At 46.6% G+C, this 19,771-nt stretch overlaps 1 protein-coding gene across 3 annotated transcripts in view; it reads right to left on the bottom strand.

Annotated features, from left to right (window-relative positions):
- Positions 1 to 19,771, bottom strand: part of LOC308462916 (multidrug resistance-associated protein 1-like) — a 74,270-nt gene that overhangs the window by 2,730 nt on the left and 51,769 nt on the right. For all 3 annotated transcript variants that reach the window (XM_080980931.1, XM_080980933.1, XM_080980932.1), the window contains 10 exons: positions 19,251 to 19,389; positions 15,911 to 16,118; positions 14,435 to 14,745; positions 11,380 to 11,579; positions 9,663 to 9,789; positions 8,387 to 8,488; positions 6,898 to 7,044; positions 5,618 to 5,776; positions 3,750 to 3,916; positions 2,437 to 2,631 (listed from right to left, as the gene is read on the bottom strand). In XM_080980931.1, coding sequence (XP_080837057.1) covers positions 2,437 to 2,631; positions 3,750 to 3,916; positions 5,618 to 5,776; positions 6,898 to 7,044; positions 8,387 to 8,488; positions 9,663 to 9,789; positions 11,380 to 11,579; positions 14,435 to 14,745; positions 15,911 to 16,118; positions 19,251 to 19,389 — 1,755 coding nt within the window. The remainder of the gene's footprint in view (positions 1 to 2,436; positions 2,632 to 3,749; positions 3,917 to 5,617; positions 5,777 to 6,897; positions 7,045 to 8,386; positions 8,489 to 9,662; positions 9,790 to 11,379; positions 11,580 to 14,434; positions 14,746 to 15,910; positions 16,119 to 19,250; positions 19,390 to 19,771) is intronic.

Here is a 19,771-nt window from a genome sequence, read left to right as displayed (position 1 = left end):
AATGAGGCCTTACAAATAGCGGGGGAGAGAAGGCAAGCAAAATGCGAGGGAGATAGTGAAAGATACAGGAAATTGAATGCAGATTTCCAAAAAATAGCAAGGAGAGACAAGAAGGCCTTCTTAAACGAGCAATGCAAAGAAATAGAGGAAAACAATAGAATGGGGAAAACCAGAGATCTGTTCAAGAAAATTGGAGATATGAAAGGAACATTTCGTACAAAGATTTCCATAATAAAAGACAAAAGTGGAAAGGACCTAACAGAAGCAGAAGACATCAAGAAGAGGTGGCAAGAATACACAGAGGAACTATACCAGAAAGAAATGGATGTCTCATATACCCCAGGTAGTGTGGTTGCCGACCTTGAGCCAGACATCCTGGAGAGTGAAGTCAAATGGGCCTTAGAAAGCACTGCTAATAACAAGGCCAGTGGAAGTGATGATATTCCAGCTGAACTATTTAAAATTTTAAAAGATGATGCTGTTAAGGTGCTACACTCAATATGCCAGCAAATTTGGAAAACTCAGCAGTGGCCAGAGGATTGGAGAAGATCAGTCTACATCCCAATCCCAAAGAAGGGAAGTGCCAAAGAATGCTCCAACTACCGCACAATTGCACTCATTTCACACGCTAGCAAGGTTATGCTTAAAATTCTACAAGGCAGGCTTAAGCAGTATGTTGATCGAGAACTCCCAGAAGTGCAAGCTGGATTTCGAAGGGGCAGAGGAACCAGAGACCAAATTGCAAACATGCGCTGGATTATGGAGAAAGCTAGAGAGTTCCAGAAAGACATCTACTTCTGCTTCATTGACTATGCAAAAGCCTTTGACTGTGTCGACCACAGCAAACTATGGCAAGTTCTTAAAGAAATGGGAGTGCCTGATCACCTCATTTGTCTCCTGAGAAATCTCTATGTGGGACAAGAAGCTACAGTTAGAACTGGATATGGAACAACTGATTGGTTCAAAATTGGGAAAGGAGTACGGCAAGGCTGTATATTGTCTCCCTGCTTATTTAACTTATATGCAGAATTCATCATGCGAAAGGCTGGGCTGGATGAATCCCAAGCTGGAATTAAGATCGCCGGAAGAAATATCAACAACCTCAGATATGCAGATGACACAACCTTGATGGCAGAAAGTGAGGAGGAATTGAAGAACCTTTTAATGAGGGTGAAAGAGGAGAATGCAAAATATGGTCTGAAGCTCAACATCAAAAAAACGAAGATCATGGCCACTGGTCCCATCAGCTCCTGGCAAATAGAAGGGGAAGAAATGGAGGCAGTGAGAGATTTTACTTTCTTGGGCTCCATGATCACTGCAGATGGTGACAGCAGTCACGAAATTAAAAGACATCTGCTCCTTGGGAGAAAGGCGATGGCAAACCTGGACAGCATCTTAAAAAGCAGAGACATCACCTTACCAACAAAGGTCCGTATAGTTAAAGCCATGGTTTTCCCAGTAGTGATGTATGGAAGTGAGAGCTGGACCATAAAGAAGGCTGATCGCCGAAGAATTGATGCTTTTGAATTATGGTGCTAGAGGAGACTCTTGAGAGTCCCATGGACCGTAAGAAGATCAAACGAATCCATTCTTAAGAAAATCAGCCCTGAGTGCTCACTGGAAGGACAGATCCTGAAGCTGAGGCTCCAATACTTTGGCCACCTCATGAGAAGAGAAGACTCCCTGGAAAAGACCCTGATGCTGGGAAAGATGGAGGGCACAAGGAGAAGGGGACGACAGAGGACGAGATGGTTGGACGGTGTTCTCGAAGCTACCAGCCTGAGTTTGACCAAACTGTGGGAGGCAGTGGAAGACAGAAGTGCCTGGCGTGCTCTGGTCCATGGGGTCACGAAGAGTCGGACACGACTAAACGACTAAACAACAACAACACAACTGTATCTGACTTTTAGAAGACATCTGAAGGCAGCCCTGTTTAGGGACGTTTTTAATGTTTGATGGTTTAATGTGCTTTTAATATTCTGTTGGGAGCTGCCCAGAGTGGCTGGGGAAACTTAGCCAGAGGGACGGAGTATAAATAAATAAATAGACTATTAATAATAATAATAATAATAATAATAATAATAATTTCATCTATATCCTCTCACACGAGGCAGCTGAGGAATGAAAACGGGAGAAATTTAAGTACAGCTGGAAGGGAAGAACACTGAGAGGAAAATGGTGACTGTTTAAAACAACATAAATAGTTTGAGTAAAGCAAGCCTGGAGGTACACTGGAAGCAAAATGGCAGTTTTAAACAACAGCAGCGATTTCAGTAAAGCAGGGATGAAAGAGCACAAATGGGTTGGTTTTTTTGTTTTGTTTTGTTTTTTTTAAAAAAAGGAGAGAGAGAGATGTATACAACACAGAAGCTAACACAATAGAGCCTTTACAAACTCTCTTCTCCTCAGATACTCGCATGGTTCATCCACTTTTACCGTGTATAGTCCATGATCGTGTTCAACCGGTGTGCTATCGTTAGGACTGTGCAGCCCTCAAACTGCGTCCGGATTGTTGACTGTATGAGGTCATCTGTTTCAAGATCCACGGCCGCTGTAGCTTCATCTAAAACCAGGATTTTGGATTTCCGAAGCAAGGCTCGAGCAAGGCACACCAGCTGTCGCTGCCCAACACTGGAGACAGAGAGTAAAACACACACAAAAACTTTAAAAATTGAATCTCTAACAACAGTCCATTTCAGGGCCAAATAGCTAATTAATCATGTTTTTAAAGAACCTACTTGAATTAGCCACTTTCACTTTTATTTCGAAAAGAAAAAGCAGCTGCAAATGTGCACCCATGATCTGGGATCCAGAAAAGGCCAACCTTTTGTAAAAAACAAAATCTAAACAGCTTATTTAAAAGCTACTGCACAACTCAATTCAACAGGCTCTTTCGAAAAATATCTAACATCATTCCTTAGTATTCTATGTCCAACAGGAGGCAGAAACCTGCATTCTGTGATCATGAGGAAAACGACCAAATAGATCCTCTGTTAAAAAGCCGAGCAAAACCCTAAGAACCAGATTTCGCAGGATTTCGCTTTGATTTGGATTCCAGTACAGTCATACCTTGGAAGTTGAACAGAATCCGTTCCGGAAGTCCGCTCGACTTCCAAAACCAAAGCACGGCTTCTGATTGGCTGTAGGAAGCTTCTTGCAGCCAATCGGAAGCCGTGGAAGCCCCTTCAGACGTTCAGCTTCCTAAAGAACGTTCGAAAACCAGAACACTCCCGGTTTTTGATCGCTCGGGAGCTGGAACGTTCGACTCCTCAGGTTTTCAGGAGGCAAGGTATAATTGTATTAGACTTAAGCTTTTTGTGCAATTACGTGTCCTCACCCAATGCTCCTAAAGTGAGGACTCTTTTACGGCCCAAGGGAGTGTGCCATTACAACATATTATGTGGACAAAATGTGGGTTTTGCACTGAGAGGTTAGGGGTTTTTTTTACAGTGTGGGACTTGGTCTTAAAAGAAGTGAGAGTGAAAAGGGTATCCAAACGTTGCTACCCTCAGCCAGACTTGAACACACAGATGTCCAGGGTTCCAGAATGGCACAAAGAGGTTAATGTTGTAGCTCAGTGTTTCTCAATCTTGGGTCCCCAGCTGTTGTTGGACTACAACTCCCATCATCCCTGACCACTGGTCCTGCTAGCTAGGGATGATGGGAGTTGTAGTCCAACGAACAGCTGGGGAAACCTAAGATAGCGGGATTGGAAAGGAAAATAAAAAGGGGCAGAAACTGTACAATACCTGAGGTTCTCTCCTCCTTCGGAACACTCGTGGTTGAGTTTATCAGGGAGTGCCGAGACAAAGTTTTTCAAGTGAGCGAGTTCCAAAGACGTCCAGACGTCTTCATCGGAGTATTGGTCGAAAGGGTCCAGATTCATGCGCAGGGAGCCAGAAAACAAGATGGGGTCCTGTTTGGAGAACAGAAAGCCATCAATCAGGTCTGAGGTGCACATTTCAGAAATTTATAATAAGGTAGGTGTGCGCATTAGTCTACAACAGAGGTAGACAACATGGTGCCCTCAAAACGTTGCTGGCCTACAACTCCCATGCTCCCTGACCGCTGGTCATTCGGAGAGGGGCTGATGGGAGTCAGAACCCCATTTCCTCTCTCCACCTACACGCAAATGCTTCCAATGCAGGAAACGCTTGAGCCACAAGCGAAGTGCCCTCCAAGAGACCTCCTTCCTGCCTGGGTATCTAGAAATCAGTCTTGGCAGCAGGACTGGGCAGATCTCAGCAGAGGTCATGTCCATGGGACTAGTGGGTTACACACTAACAAGAATGCAATGTGGGTGTACTGTAGGAACCAGAGGCCACCGGTTGTGCGTCCAAATCCTTTCAGAAATTAATGTGCACATTTGCACTTTAAGAAGAAACAAGGTGAGCAAGCAGCTGCTAGAGCATTCCTTTGTAGGCACAAGTTTAATCTCCTCTTAGGTTCATGCGTATATATCCTGTTGGCATCCGTCTGTCTCGATACGACAATGGAGTGCGCCTCTGGGAGTGAAGTCAAACTGCTGCGCTTGCAGCACCGAAGAGACCTCCCCATGATGGAAGCCTGGGCAGTGTGCATGGGGGTCTTGGGCTGCCCAGACGACAAGACTCCCCTCTCAGCCCAAAGGAAAGCAGAGCAAGATGTTTGGCACCAGCATGGATGCGGGAGTTGCTGGAAGGAGGCGTACAAGGCGCCGTCCAACCAACTAGATTTGTGTAGGGTTTACCCCTTAGCCTTCTTCTCTTCCCCAAAGATATCCTGCAACAGGTTAGGATCAGAGTTTTCCTTCTCCTAGATGGGCTTCCTTCCCAGGTTGATGAGGCCCACCTGCCCCTTAAAAAGGTAAAGGTAAAGGGACCCCTGACCGCTAGGTCCAGTCGTGGCCGACCCTGGGATTGCGGCGCTCATCTCGCTTTACTGTCCGAGGGAGCCAGTGTACAGCTTCTGGTCAAGTGGCCAGCATGACTAAGCCTCTTCTGGTGAACCAGAGGAGTGCATGGAAACACCATTTACCTTCCCGCCGGAGCGGTACCTATTTATCTACTTGCACTTTGGTGTGCTTTCGAACTGCTAGGTGGGCAGGAGCACGGACCGAGCAACGGGAGCTCACCCCGTCACGGGGATTCGAACCGCCGACCTTCTGATCGGCAAGCCCTAGGCTCTGTGGTTTAACCCACAGCGCCACCCGCATCCCTACCTGCCCCTTACATGTGTGCAAAAAAAAAATGGGGCTCCACCCTCCATCTACAGAGCAACTTCAGAGACCATTTGAAAGTAAATTCATCAAGAACGTATATGAGCCAACACAAAAGCTGGGCTTGCCCTTTACTCATGCCAGCAAAGACCAACTCCCTCCCGAAACTGCCTTGATCAGCCATCTGACATGGCCTTGCAAATATTTGCTTCCCCTCTGCGCTTGCGTTCTCTCTCTTGGCACCGCCTGAAATGCTTTGGCAGAGAAGCTGCATATGCATGTAGAAAGCAAATAAAACCAGGCACCCATTAAGATAGGTGGACTCACGCCTGTAACGAGGCGGCATAAGCAGTGAACACAACCAAAGGAGTTAGAAAGCACGGCTCCAAATTGTGGGCATGAGCAGAGATTCCCGCTTACCTGGGGGATAATGGTGACCTTGAAGCGAAGGTCGTGGAGCCCAATCTTTGCAATGTTAATCCCATCAATGAGAATCTCCCCTTCGGCTGCCTCGTTGATGCGGAACAAGCCGAGAGTGAGGGACGACTTTCCAGCTCCTGTTCTCCCAACGATGCCCACCTATTGAGAAGGGCAGAAGGGGGTGGGGGAGGGGAAGGAGCCACGATGCTCTTAGTTCTGGAAAGCAAGGCTGGAGCCAAGAGGACGAAGGATGCAGGCTGTATCTGAAGGGGATCTTCCTGCCCATCCCCTCCAGACTGAGGAAGGAAGAGACTTCTTTTAAGAAACCTGGACTAGCAAGCTCTGCTTGGAAAACACTGCAGCTCTGCAAAGCGGGAAAGAAGCTGCATTTGTTATGGCACGGCCAGGGAACACCTGCGGCCGAGCCGGATGCTGAAATGCAGTTTGAATCATCCCTGCTGATGGGAGCAGAAGTGCCACACAACAGCTGAAAGACCACAGGTTCCCTGGCCCTGCTTTATGGACTCCTGTTTTAAGTTTCAAGTTGCCTGAAGACATGGAGAGGCAATGGGCGAGGGGTGTGTGTGTGTGTGTGCGCGTGTCCTTCACATCTTCAAAAAGTAACATGCCAGGCAGCCCTAAAAAAAACCCCTCTATCTTTGATACTCTTCTTGATCAAGGCTCCTTTATTGTCTCCTCTCACCTCCCACAAATTCTGCCTTTCCAGCTTTCCCTTCCACACAGTTTCTTTTCAGCCTCAGCTCTTCCTTTATTTATTAAATTTATATATGTCGCCCGGAGATCACAGGGCAGTTTACCACATTAAATGCAGAATGAAAACACAAAAATATTTACAGTAAATCAAAACCCTCCTGCAAACACCTTTGAAAGGCCATAGATTTTACCAAGGCCTGGGTGAAGAGGAACTGTTTTTGCCTGGCACCTAAAGATACGCAACGAAGGTGCCAGGTGAACTTCCCTGGGGAGAGCATTCCACAGATGGAGAGCCACTACAGAGAAGGCCCTGTTCTCGTGTTGCCACCCTCCAGACATCACATGGAGGAGGCGCAAGAAGAAGGGCCTTAGATGATGAATGCAGTGTCAGGGACTGTTCATATGCGGAGAGGTGGTCCTTGAGATACTGCGGCCCTGAGCCATTTAAGGCTTTGTAGAGGCTCCACTTCCCTCCCTCCTCCCCTTTCCTACAAGAGCACCTTCTCTGCCTTCTTAACTCCCCCCCCCCCCGGCTTCAGTGTCCATTAATGAGTCCCGGCACTCACTTTTTCTCCTCCATCTATGGTGATGTTGATGTCCCTCAGGACCAAATCCATGTTGTCCCTGTAGCGAAGGCCATAGCCTTTGAACTCCACCTTGCCTTCGTGGGGCCAGTTGCTTGGTGGGGCTGTTTGCTTAATGGTCCACTCTGCCTGAGAGAAAGAAAAAAAGCCAGGAGCTTCCATTATTAGCCTCTGATGTGCCACCTAGTAGACCCCAACAGCATGGGGGAGAACCACCTCCCATCATCCATGACTGTAGAAAGTAGAATGCAGTGGAAGGGACCACAATAATCATCTAGTCCAAACCCCTCTAATACAGGAATCTTTTGCCCAATGTGGGGCTCGAACCCACGACCCAGAGATTAAGAGTCTCATGCTTCCTGCTCTGCTTGTGAGCTTCCCGAGAGCCACGGCAGAAAACCAGGATGCTACTCAAGATGGACCTCTGGTCTGACTTAGCAGGGCAGCTATTCCACTATTCAGTGACTTCCCTTCTTCTCTTCCCATGGTTCATTTTGCATATCATAAATCCCTGCATTCTTTACATAAACCAAACCATTCAGTATTCCATTATTACATCCATCAAAACTTATTTACACTGTTGAATTGATCTTAATGCTGCCAGCGTTTTTAAGTGTACACAAATCCCTCCCATATATTCAATAAACATTTTCCAATCTTCTCTAAACGCACTTTCTTCTTGTTTTCTTATTTTATATATTGCCTGCAAGCTGCGCATATTCCATCAGCTTAAGTTGCCGTTCTTCTTTAGTTGGGACCTTGCTCGTTTTCAGTTTGGGGGCTAATGAAACATGGGCCGCAGTAGTGGCATACATAAATAGCCTTTTTTTTGGGACACCTGGGAATTTCCATTTGAATTATCCCCAACCAATTTACCAGTATTTTATACCACCATATCACCCCCAGTCCTCTGGCATAGCAACCTGGAGCCAAATGCTACATTATTGGCCTCAAAAACAGAGTTGCTGTGCATAGTAATAATTGCAGTAGTAATAATAATAATAATTTTATTATTTATATGCCGCTCATCTGACTGGGTTGCCCTAGCCACTAAAAAACACAATAAAGCATCAACCATTAATATCTTCCCTGTACAGGGCTGCCTTCAGGTGCTTTCTATAGGTCACCCCTGTGCAGATCCCGTTTTTCCAATAAAGAGTTAACTTCACTTTGTCCATGTGATTTACTGCTGGCTGGCTCCTGACACCCATCATCTGAAGCCCAGTGTCCACTTGATGCACCAAATAAAGCAGAGTTAACGTCACTGTAAATCCCGTGGCCTCTTTAAAGCAGAAGGACGAATATGGCTGCATCTGCAGAATGATCAATTCTAAAGGGCATCAATGGGCTTTAAAATTCTGCCCTCATCTGCTGGGAGACCAGCAGGAAATGCAGATCCCTGTACCTGGGTAACCTACAGGCTTACAACGTGCCCTCAAATCTGCAGCTAGAGGAGCGGTCTTAAACTTACCTCTTTCTCCTTCTCGGAGTATTCTTTGACTCTTTCCACAGCAACGATGTTTGTTTCCATCTCGGACGACATGCGAACCAACCAATTCAAGTAAGTGGTGATCTAACAAAAACAAACAGAGGCCCCAAATATGTGTTTTGCATACATCCCAGCAAGCTGCCCATTCAAGTTCTGCCTGCTGAACACACTTGAAGACTTGTGTATTGTTTCAGACGTTATCTCCTCCTCTATCTCCGGGTGAAAATTTTGAAATGGTTTTGGCAAACCATTAAAAAGTCTACATCTTCATGAAGCACTGCCTTGTTTAACAAGGAGGGCTGAGGTGGTCTCAGGCATGCTGTCTTTGTTCATAGAGTTAAGAGCCAATCTGCACATGCAGAAAAAGAGAGACAGGCTCAGATCAAGCAGAATTTCAGAATTGCAAGAGGAAAGACCTAATGTCTGAATGTTAATTCCCAGACTCGGAGCACAGACAGAACAGCTCCTCGTTTGGGGGCTGGAATTGTTTTATTGCAAGTACTATCTTTTTAACACAAGTATCTTACCTGGGCGGCCGGGGATGAAGAAGAGAAATTCCACAGTGGAGCTACTGTTGCATCCAAAGCCCCCTGCCAGGTCAGGTGGTGGTTGGGAAGGGGGTCTGGTGGCTTATTTTTCCTCACCCCTGCCCACAGATTAACCAGGCCAGCTCGATGAGTGGCATGGTTTTAGGGCAGCGATTGAGAACCTTCAGATGTTATGGACTACAGCATCCATCATCCCTGACCATAGCTGTCAACGTTTCCCTTTTTTAAAGGGAAATTCCCTTATTCAGAATAGGATTCCTCGCAAGAAAAGGGAAAAGTTGACAGCTATGTCCCTGACCATGCTGGTGGGGGCGGTGATGGGAGTTGTAGTCCTAGCAACATCTGGAGGGCCAATTCCTGTACTAGGGCCAGGGGACTGCATAGATTCTATGGGTCCACTGCCTCCTTGTATACACCCTGCCTCCATCACACTGAGACTGCCTCTAGCGATTGACCTCACTTTCTTGCAGAAGAGGGGACCTACAGCACCCTCAGCCGCCTTCCCAGAAAGCAACAGGATTGCTCCCTTAACATCTCCTAACCTTTCGCTAAATGCTACCTAAAAAGCACAACTTGCTGAATTATCTATGTAGCTTTACAAAACGCTTAGCCACCAAGTATGAAGAACTGCACCTCTCAAAAAGGTTTTCTTAAAAAGATTATTAGGCTTCTGCTCAAAAAGCAAACCCAGCCTGTTTTCCGTGAGCTACCTGCAGCGAATAGGAGATGGAGAGCCCGACCAGTCCAGGGCTCAGGCTATTGCGGGCGATGACGGCGAAGAGAGAGGCGAAGAGGACGATGAAGTTCCCAACGTACTCCAGCCGGACTGCGAGCCACCTGGAAGGAAAGAGGGGGCTTCTTTTAATACCGACCAGGCCCTTGCAGGCCACCTGCGTGAGGACTGGGGGGGGGGGGGAGAGAGAGAGCGATCCCTGCAGGGCGGGGGGGAAGAGAGAAACAGGGGGAGCAGTATACACTGGTGGTCAAAATTGTGGAAAACTTTTGGGAAAGGGTTTGATGGCTCATAACACCACCTTTATTTCTTTTTTCTTTTTGAGTAATGCCATAAAATTATATATCAATGGAAATATAATTTAATGAGGAATGTACTGCAGGCTCGGATCGAGCATTTCCTGGTGGTCTCCCAGCAGATGAAGGCAGAATTTTAAAGCCCATTAACGCCCTTTGGAATTGATCTTTCTGCAAATGCAGCCATATTAATCTTTCTGGTTTAAAGAGACCAGGGGGTTTACAGTGCCATGAGCTCCTGTAGGCAAAAACCTGCTTTATTTGGTGCATCAAGTGAGGACAGGGCAGGGGTCTTCAGATGATGGGTGTCAGGAGCCAACCAGCTGTAAATCACATGCGCAAAGTGAAGTTAAAAAAGTGGTGCTATGAGCCATCATTGCCAAAACAAGATGGCACCTGAATCGCTCTCTAAACACTCCTTTTTCTGGTTATTTGGCTATAACGTTTGATAGAATACAGATAATTGAACAAACATTCTTACATTACATTCTTCATTAAATTATCTTTCCACTGATACATAATTTTATGGTATTACTCCAAAAAAAGTGGTGTTACGAGCCATCAAATCTCGGAAATACACTTTTTCCATGATACAATGAATTTCAGTTGGGGGGATTTGAGGAAGTCAGATAACAATGAAAGTTAAAATGGGTTTTGAAAGTAATATGTGTTTATATTTTTCTTTCTTTTTTCTTTTAGTATTGTGATGTGTTTTTTTGTGTGTGGTTTATACGTCGTATTTGTTAGAAATGTGAAAATCAATAATTTTTTGGGAGGAAAAAAAGAAGGAAATACACTTTTCCCAAAAGGTTTCCCCAATTTTGGCTACTAGTGTATATGGGCGTGTAGTTGGTTGTGAAAAGCTTGCACATGGAATTAAAAGCTGGTCGACACTTAGGAAACAGATCCTCAGGATCAGCTGACATGCTCAAGGTGCCCCAATTTTAACTAGCGGTTGGAGTTTGGGACTCTGGAACGATTCTGCTCGCCTCCACAAATGTCCAGCAGAGGGCCTCAAATTCTGAACCAGCTGCACTGGAGTGTTGTTGGAGCTGAAGGACCAATGTGTATGAAATCCCCCAGGTACAGTGGTACCTTGGGTTACAGAAACTTCAGGTTACAGACACTTCAGGTTACAGACTCCGCTAACCCAGAAATAGTACCTCGGGTTAAGAACTTTGCTTCAGGATGAGAACAGTAATTGTGCGGCGGTGGTGCAGTGGCAGCAGGAGGCCCCATTAGCTAAAGTGGTACCTCAGGTTAAGAACAGTTTCAGGTTAAGAACGGACCTCCAGAATGAATTAAGTTCTTAACCTGTACCACTGTACTCATACAGACTGGTAGCAGGGAAAAGATTTCTTTAACTCAAACCCAACGTTCCTTGGATCGTCCACCCACCTGTTGGCGACGATGCTTGGGTAGTAAGCTTTTTGGTTTTCGTCCACCTTCACGTCGCTCTGCTTTATGAAGCGCTTCTGCTCTTCGAAGGCTCGGATGACGCTGACCCCCAGCAGCGTCTCGTTGAAGTGGGAGTAGACCGGAGAACGGCTGACCGACTCCAGGCGCTTCAGCTGGCGGGAAGTGGCTACGTAGAAGCGCTGGAAAGGGCCAGGTCAGAGAAATCAAGGCGATGGGTAAGAGGCCGCTCGCACCCACTTTGCTCCTGATAGCCAATGCGAACTACAACTCCCACCAGCTCCTCCCAGTGCGGCCAATGCTCAGGGATGATTGGGAGCTGTAGCTGGGGATGTCAGGGAATCCTGACGGAAACAGGAGTGGAAACTGTCCTGTGTCTGGGATGCAAATCAATCCAGGGAATATGATCCCTCTAAGCTGCTGCAGCTGCTGCTTTTCAGCCCATAAACTATATATAAACGCTGACTTTCCCGACCTCACCCATTTGCACTGTGTTTCCCCTGCACTGACATGAATGACCCATGCACTGAAATGACTGGGTGTGGAATAATGTAATGCTGCAATGAAATGTGTAATTTATGACATAGTCAATGATGTGACATTTTGCTGCAGCAGACACAAAGATGCATAATGTTGTCAGAAGCTGAACTGCAGCGGACTGGAAACTGCGCTGCATGCAACAAACACGCACTGCTTCACTACCACAACAGGAAACCCGCTTCAATTCTGCACCCGTTCATCCTGCCGTTTAAGCGAGGATTAAATTTCCTGCTGTCTCTGTGCATGGGGATGGGGAAGCAGAATGGTGAATTTGTATCTCTGGCATCGATAAATATGAAGGATGCTTGCTACCTTTTGGGAAAGGACCTCTACATATATTATTTTCACCCTAGAAGCCAGACGTTGTGCTTCCAAGATGGAGCTGGAACTCCTCCATGATGGAGAAGCAGCTGCAGGCACAATGAACTGGTCAAGTGAGGAAAGAGAAATATGGAGGCCTCTAGCAAATGAACTAATAGTAGGAGTTATCTTCTGCTCATCTGAATGGGTCGCCCCAGCTGCACTGGATGGCTTCCAACAAATAAAACATGAAACATTTAAAAATGTCCCTATAAAGACCTGCCTTCAGATGTCTTCTAAAAGTCAGAAAGTTGTTTATTTCCTTGACATATGACGAGAGGGCGTTCCACAGGGCAGGCGTGACTACTGAGAAGGCCCTCTGCCTAGTTTCCTGTAACTTCACTTCTCGCTATGAGGGAACCACCAGAAGGCCCTCGGCGCTGGACCTCAGTGTCCGGGCTGAACGATGGGGGTGGAGACGCTCCTTCAGGTATACTGGGCTGAGGCCGTTTAGAGCTTTAAAGGTCCTAACAAATGCACCCTCAAGGAAGGGCAATGAGGTTATATTAGTTATATGCAGTGCATACCCCTAAACATTTTGTGAATCTTTGTACTTTTGTCCATTACCTGTATTTATTTTTCCTGATTTGAACTATAAAATGGTGATCTTCTTGAGTCAAAGTGAAAGTACCCCTAAACATTTTTTTTAAAGAAAAAAAGCACTGGTTGTATGATTACAGAAGAAAATCCCCAGCATTGGGCAGAATCCGTGACCAGGGAGAAGAGTCGATGAAGACTGGAAGAAATTCAAAGACTATCTTCAGAAACACTGCAAAATTAAGGAATGTTAGAGTGATGTTGGACTGAAAATAAGTGGTTTCCAGCTGCATAGGTTAAAGTTAAGGATAGATTAAGATTAAAGATTAAGATTAAAGAAGTTTAAAGAAATGGAAATTTGATTTTAAAAGGGAAAACTTTAAAGTTACAGGATACTAAGATCAAGGATTAAGTTTAAAAGACTTGAAGTTATATATTTTAACATTTTATTAAATTAAAGATTGGGATTAAAAAAGTGGAAAAGAAACTGCTGGATAAATATATGTGGATTGGAATACAAAAGAGGGAGGTATGAGGAAGTCCAGAAAATAAGTAATTTAAAATTGGTAATGGAAAAGAGAGTTCGTTATTAATTGTTTTGTGTTTATATTGTTAAGCTTTGTATTGTTTTTTGTGTGTGTTGTTTTTCTTTTTTGTTTGTTTAAAAACTTAATAAAAAATTATTTAAAAAAAGAAAAAAGAAAATCCCCAGCATTGACTCTGGGAACTATGAATTTTCATTATACAGTGGTACCTCGGTTTTCGAACACCTCCGTTGACAAATGTTTCGGTTTTTGAACACCGTAAACCCGGAAGTAAATGCTTCTGTTTTTGAACACACCTCGGAAGTCAAAGATGCCACACAGCTTCCACCAAGTGCAAGGTCAAGAGGCCTAGCTGTCGGCTATTGAGTTTTCGGTTTTCAAATGTTTCAGAACTCGAACGGTCTTCCAGAACAGATTACATTCGGAAACCGAGGTACCACTGTAGTTAGATTTTGTTTATTTGCTTGCAGCACTTTGACATCAATTCATCTATTTTTGATATCCTGCTTTGTATATTTAAGTTGAGCAGTCACTGATCCAAGACTGGTTCTGCCAAGAAGTACCTTGTGCCTGCCCAGCAGACTCTTATTTGGTTCCTTCACCAAATAAGCAATCTGAGGAGCTTTGGTTACTTGGCTAATGAGCAGTAAACCTCCTAAAAGGTGTGACGGAGAAAGACGCACAGCGAATGTCTGGCGTAAGTGTGGCCAGCTTATTCTTTGATGGAAGAGCACACAAGAGGGGTTGTGATTATATTAGAAGGAGCGGCACCCACTGCTATGCCACACCAACCTGGTGTCTTCATGATGCTCTGGACTACAACTCCCATCATCCCTAGCTAGCAGGACCGGTGGTCAGGGATGCTGGGGGTTGTAGTCCAACAACGACTGGTGGGGAACCACGTTTGACAAACACTGGCTTAAAGGACTGAATGAAGATTCCCGCTTGAAGCGGCAGCCAACTGCGGAGTTTGCTAACACGGTCTCACCAAGAACCAGCTTGGCTAAGGGGAAGTCTGAGGAAAAGCTGGAACCAGGGACAAGAGCTTTGCGTACCTGTACAAAGAAGTAGATGAATCCCAGGGGAGGAATGACCACAGCAGCCACTGGCGTGGCCAAGAGGATAATGATGCAGGCCCCAATGACATTAAACATGGAGCCCATGAACATCTTGATGATCTGGGGGATGATGGAGTCAATGGTGTCGATTTCTTTGGAAAACCGGTTCACCAAATTCCCGCTGGGCGTCCGCTCAAAGAAGCTCATGGGGCACCGCAGAATGTTGTGGAGCAGGTTGACGTGGAGACGGCGGGAAGCAAATATCCCTCCAATCGAAACAGCCATGGAGTAGCCAAACACGGCAATACCTTTAGGGAGACAGGCACAAAAAACACCCTTAAGTGACGGTGTCTTTCCCTTCAACTTTGCTTATGAACGAACGGACTGAAGACCTTATTAACACAGCGGGCTCGTGAATGGAGCCTACCACTGTCGAAAACTACTCCACAGTTCCGCTGAAGGATTTTCTTCTGCAGGGTTTCACATTTTGTGTTTGCCATGAATTTCTTTTCTGCAAGGAGCTGAATAAAGACAGGGGTGTCCTGAGAGACTGTGGGGCGGTCTAAGGTTTAAGGGGTGCATGTGTGAGGGGGGTGGGGAGAGGAGAGAGGTGCAGGCCCTAAACGGGGGGGGGGGGGGGGGAGGCAATCCATCTATTGCCTTCTGTTCTGTTATTGTTGTGGTGCCCCTCGGCTCAGCACCCAGTGCCAGCAAACTGGTTGTGCCCTGAGGAGGAGCTAGAACTTGGGCTAAGCCCTTCTGCCTCCCAGACCACAGGAATCCCCAACTCAGAATACACTTCTTTCTAAAGGGTTTACCATTCTCTGCAGAAGAAAGCCAGGAAGCAGCCCGACCCCAGCTTCCCTCTTGTCTGTGATCTTTCGGAGCCACGACCTGGACTGAACCCTTCCCAGCCACTGAGCTCTTGGAAAAGCTTGGAGAAACGTTGCCAAACAGAATCAAGTGTCGCCGTGTCCTCAAGCAAAGGGTGCTCCTGCCAGGAGGCCCAGGGCAACTCCCTTGACGCCTATTCAAGGTTGCTGACTTACGTGCAAAGGCACCCTATTCCAGGCCCCACAAACAAGGGGAGAAGGAGGAAACCAGCAGGATTGCTACTGCAGGCAGTGAACACGAGCACGTGACAGGAGCCCTTCTGGATCAGGCCAAAGGACCATCCATCCCTGCCTCCTGTTCTCACCGTGGCCAGCCAGATAAGGGAACGGCCATAGTTCAGGGGCAGAGCATCCGATTGTTAGCAGGAGGTCCCCAGAATGCAGCTGCCAGGCAGTATTGAACTGAGCTTGATGGACCAATGGTCTGCTTGTCTTAAGGCAGCTTCCTGCATCCCTACACCTATGAGAATCCCCAAATCAGGACTGCAAGCCGGGCCCAAACTGGAGGTGGAGGAACTCCTTCAGAGGAGTTGGATAAACTGAGCAAGGCGACGAGAACCAAGAGAGATTGCAAGCAGACCTTGAGACGTTCCCAGCGCTCCGTACACTCCCAGCCGGAGGTCTGTGTGCTGCTGCGTCCCATTGATAACAGGGTCGTCCGTCCACAGGCTTAGCCAGTAGTTGGAAGCAAGTGAGGCTATGTGGTTGCAGAGAAAAAGGAAGATGCTCATGAAGGTGATGCAGAGTCCAATGGCTTTCATGTACTCCCAGTAGACAGCCGGCTTCACCTAAACACAGAAGGGATCGGACTTAGCACACCACTCTTGGGACGCAACTCCCAACTTTGACTCTTAATTCACTCCCGCCCTGCCAAAATCCTTTGCCCCTCTTGCTCTGCGTAGGCTTCTTAGTCATCTAAACCCTCCACGGTCCCCCCTCTCATCTCACTTGGTTTCTTTATCCCGACACGACCCCTCTGGGTGCTGTCGAGCTGCCAGCTGTCGAGACAGGTGCTGTGGGAAGCCCACAGGCGGGACCCGAGTGCAAATCCCCGTCGGGCTCAAAGTTCGAGGGGGAAACAGAGTCAGCGCTTGTGCTAGCCCATGAAGAGCTGCCAAGAAGGTCCTGGAGCTACAATTTCTAACACCCGGAAAAGGAGGAAGAGCACACCCCAAGTGTCACTAAGACCTGTTTCCAGAGAGTGCTTGGGGGGGGGGGGAGTGCTGCAGAGGCGGTTTTATTAATGTGCTCAACAACAACAAAATGCACACAACATCAAATGTATGGGGGGGGTGGCAAAACATATACTAACCAACCACTTATTTTGTAGTTCTTGGACTTGGTATAAAACCATACAGACTTCAAATTAATTAATCTTATTTACAAAGTTAATAACGAAAGTATGTCTATGTGCCGTTTCGTTTTACCCTGATGTCTAAAAACCATGTAAAAATCAAACTTGACAATCATAATTAAATTGCAAGGACAAATTGTAGCAAACGGCCGTTTTGGCTTCCACCACCAGCTCCTCAGAAGCTACTTTAAAAGACTAGTAGGACGAGTGCAAGGGCCACACGTCTCTGCCTTGAAAGTACCACACTGGGGTTGGTTCAATCATAAAGCTGTGAGAGGTGTTGTTAAATGTGGTAAGACTCGCCTAACAAATGGGATACCGTTGGGGGAGAGTATTGTGAACTGCCCTGAGATCTAAGGATGAAGGGCAGTATGCAAACTAATAATAAAAATAAATATTTCAGCACTATGCCCGTTTAAGTAAACAGAAGCTGTGCAAGCAGAACAGAAGCTATGCAAGCTTGAACTGGAAAGCTTTCCCTCCAGCACCAGATTATATTCCATATTACCATGCACATTCTACTGGCATTTTCCTGCTTCCAGGCCCCAAACGCACAAGTTGAGCAAGGATGGACAACCTCCAGAAGTTGCCCTCCAGATGTTGCTGGACTACAACTCCCATCAGCCCCGGCTAGCATGGCCTAAGGACCAGGGATGGTGGGATACGTGGTCCAGCAACATCTGTGGACCCACAATTGAAGAAGGCTACTCTGGAGGGCAACAGGTTGCCTGCCCCTGTTCTATAACAGACTCTGAAGGCAGCCCTGTTTAGGGAAGCTTTTAATGATTGACGGACTACTGTATTTTAATATTTTGTGGGAAGCCACCCAGAGTGGCTGGGGAAACCCAGCTAGATGGGCGGGGTATATATAATGAATCATTATTATTATTATTATCATCTGCAGTTGACCCAACAAGGAGAGACTGCACCATTTTTCAGAACTGGGCTGCAGCTCCAGAGCTGAGGTGCAATTAAATGTACAGTCGTACCTTGGAAGCTGAATGCCTTGGGCTCCTGAACAAATTGGCTCCCGAACAATCGAAACCCGGAAGTGAGCATTCCAGTTTTCAAATGATTTTCGGAAGCCACACTTTGGTTTTTCAATGGTTCCGGGAGTCAAATGGACTCCTGGAACGCATTCTGTATGAAAACCAAGGTACCACTCTAAAAATGTAGGTTGCTGAAGAAAAGTGTTTCTTTAGAAGCAGCAGCAGCTGCAGCCTGGTTCGCAGGCCTCCCATCAGGGAAAGACAAACATACACATGCCCTTGGTCCGCAGGAATTAAGGACCTGCGCTTGACAGTGGAAACTTGGAGTGGGGCCAGATGTCTGGACTCCAGGTCTTCCAGGCTCCAGGAGCCAAGCTAGAAGCTCATGGCATCTTTTAAAGAAATGAAACAAAACACAAAAACAACCCGGAGAGTAAAAACATTTCTGGGGTCGGACAACTCTTGAAACGGCTTCAAAGTAGTTGTGCTCATATAATGAAGGCTGTGCTGTTCGACTGATTAATTGGTTGGCTGAAAAGTCTCTCTAATTAAAAGGGTGCCACAGATGAGCTGGGCAGCAGTTCTTCCCCTCCCACCCACCCCTTCAAGCTGTGTCCAATGCTAGCCCTACTCAGAGTAGACCCACAGAAATCATTGGGTATGACTAATTTAGGTTCATTACTACCAGTGGGTCTACTCTCAGTATAACTTAGCTAGGCGCAACTCAAAGGCTTGAAAACGGGATGAACAGATGCTAGGAGCTTTAAAAACAGTCCCCCAAACAGAGACTCCAACTCCAATTCTTGTCTTCAGAACCGGGTGTCTCCTACAGCAAAACAATGGAGGAGGGCTTTTAATTATTATTATTTTTAATTGAAGCTACTCATCATCAGTTTGTGTGTGTGTGTAAACCAACCTGCTTGATTGAAAGGTTGCTGTTCCCTTTGGGGGAAGAGCTGGACAATGGCAGAAAACATGCTCTGCATTATGAGTGTCCCAGGCTCAACCCCTGGCTGAAATCCTCAAGAGCAGGGGTTGGCAACCTGTGGCCCATGTGCCAAAAGCGGCCCACCGGGGTAGTTTAAATAGCCCATGAGCTGCCCCCGAACCAAGCCGCCTGCTTGGTGAATCCCCACATGCTGTGCTAAACCGGTGCAGCGTGGAGCAGGGACTCGCTTCCATAGCACTGGAAATCGCGTCTGCGCATGTGCAGATGCTGGAAATCATGTCTGCGCACATGCGGGAAATCCATCCGGCCCACGGAGCAATCTCCGCAGGAGTGAACCGGCCCAGGAAAGGTAAACCTTGCCGACCGCTGCTTCAAGAGCCTCTGCAGAGCAGTGTAGGCCAAGGGCAGCCAGTTTGGTGTCATCCAACGCACATTATTCTGGGCCACCACTGGCCATGCTGGCTTGGGATGAAGGGAGCTGGGTGGTTGGCGGGAGCAGCACCCTGTTAGCTACTCTTGGTGTAGGCAATACACAGCCAAGGTGTGGGGTGGTGACAAGCCGGCATCGTATGCTGCTGGAAACCAAGAGATTTTCACAAATGAAGGAAAGAATCAATTCACCTCTCACCTTCCCAGTCTTGGCAGTGTCCGCTTCTGTTAATTTCCAGGCACCTTTTTCTTCCGGCGTCTTCTGAAGCTCAGCTGTGCTGTTCTGTTTCAAGGACTTCCCAGTTTCCCCGCTGTGCATGGAAGAGTTACTGAGCTGCCTGTTAGAAAATGCGTGATGGCTTAGAAATCAAGGCATGCCAGTTACTTTTATGCACAAGCTGAAGATGCTGCCCGTGAGCATGAGACCCTTAATCTCAGGGTTGCAGGTTCGAGCCCCACATTGGGCAAAATATTCCTGCATTGCAAGGGGTTGGACTAGATGACTCTCACAGTCCCTTCCAACTCTACAATTCTATGACTTTTTAAAACAACTACAAGATTTGGGTGTACTGTGCTGATATATTTCTGGACAATTAACCGTAGTAAACTGATGGTGGCTTCATTCATTTCATTGTATCAAGATGCCTGTTTATGGTCTTGGGGTCCCCTTTGAGGGCTGAAACGAATTATATAAATATTTTTAATAAAATCAACGTCAAG

The sequence above is a fragment of the Podarcis pityusensis genome, assembly GCF_964106645.2.
Source record: "Podarcis pityusensis genome assembly, chromosome: 14".
NCBI classification, from domain to species: domain Eukaryota; kingdom Metazoa; phylum Chordata; class Lepidosauria; order Squamata; family Lacertidae; genus Podarcis; species Podarcis pityusensis.
The sequence above is the reverse complement of the archived record's forward strand: the minus strand, read 5'-3'. Positions and strand labels throughout refer to the sequence as shown.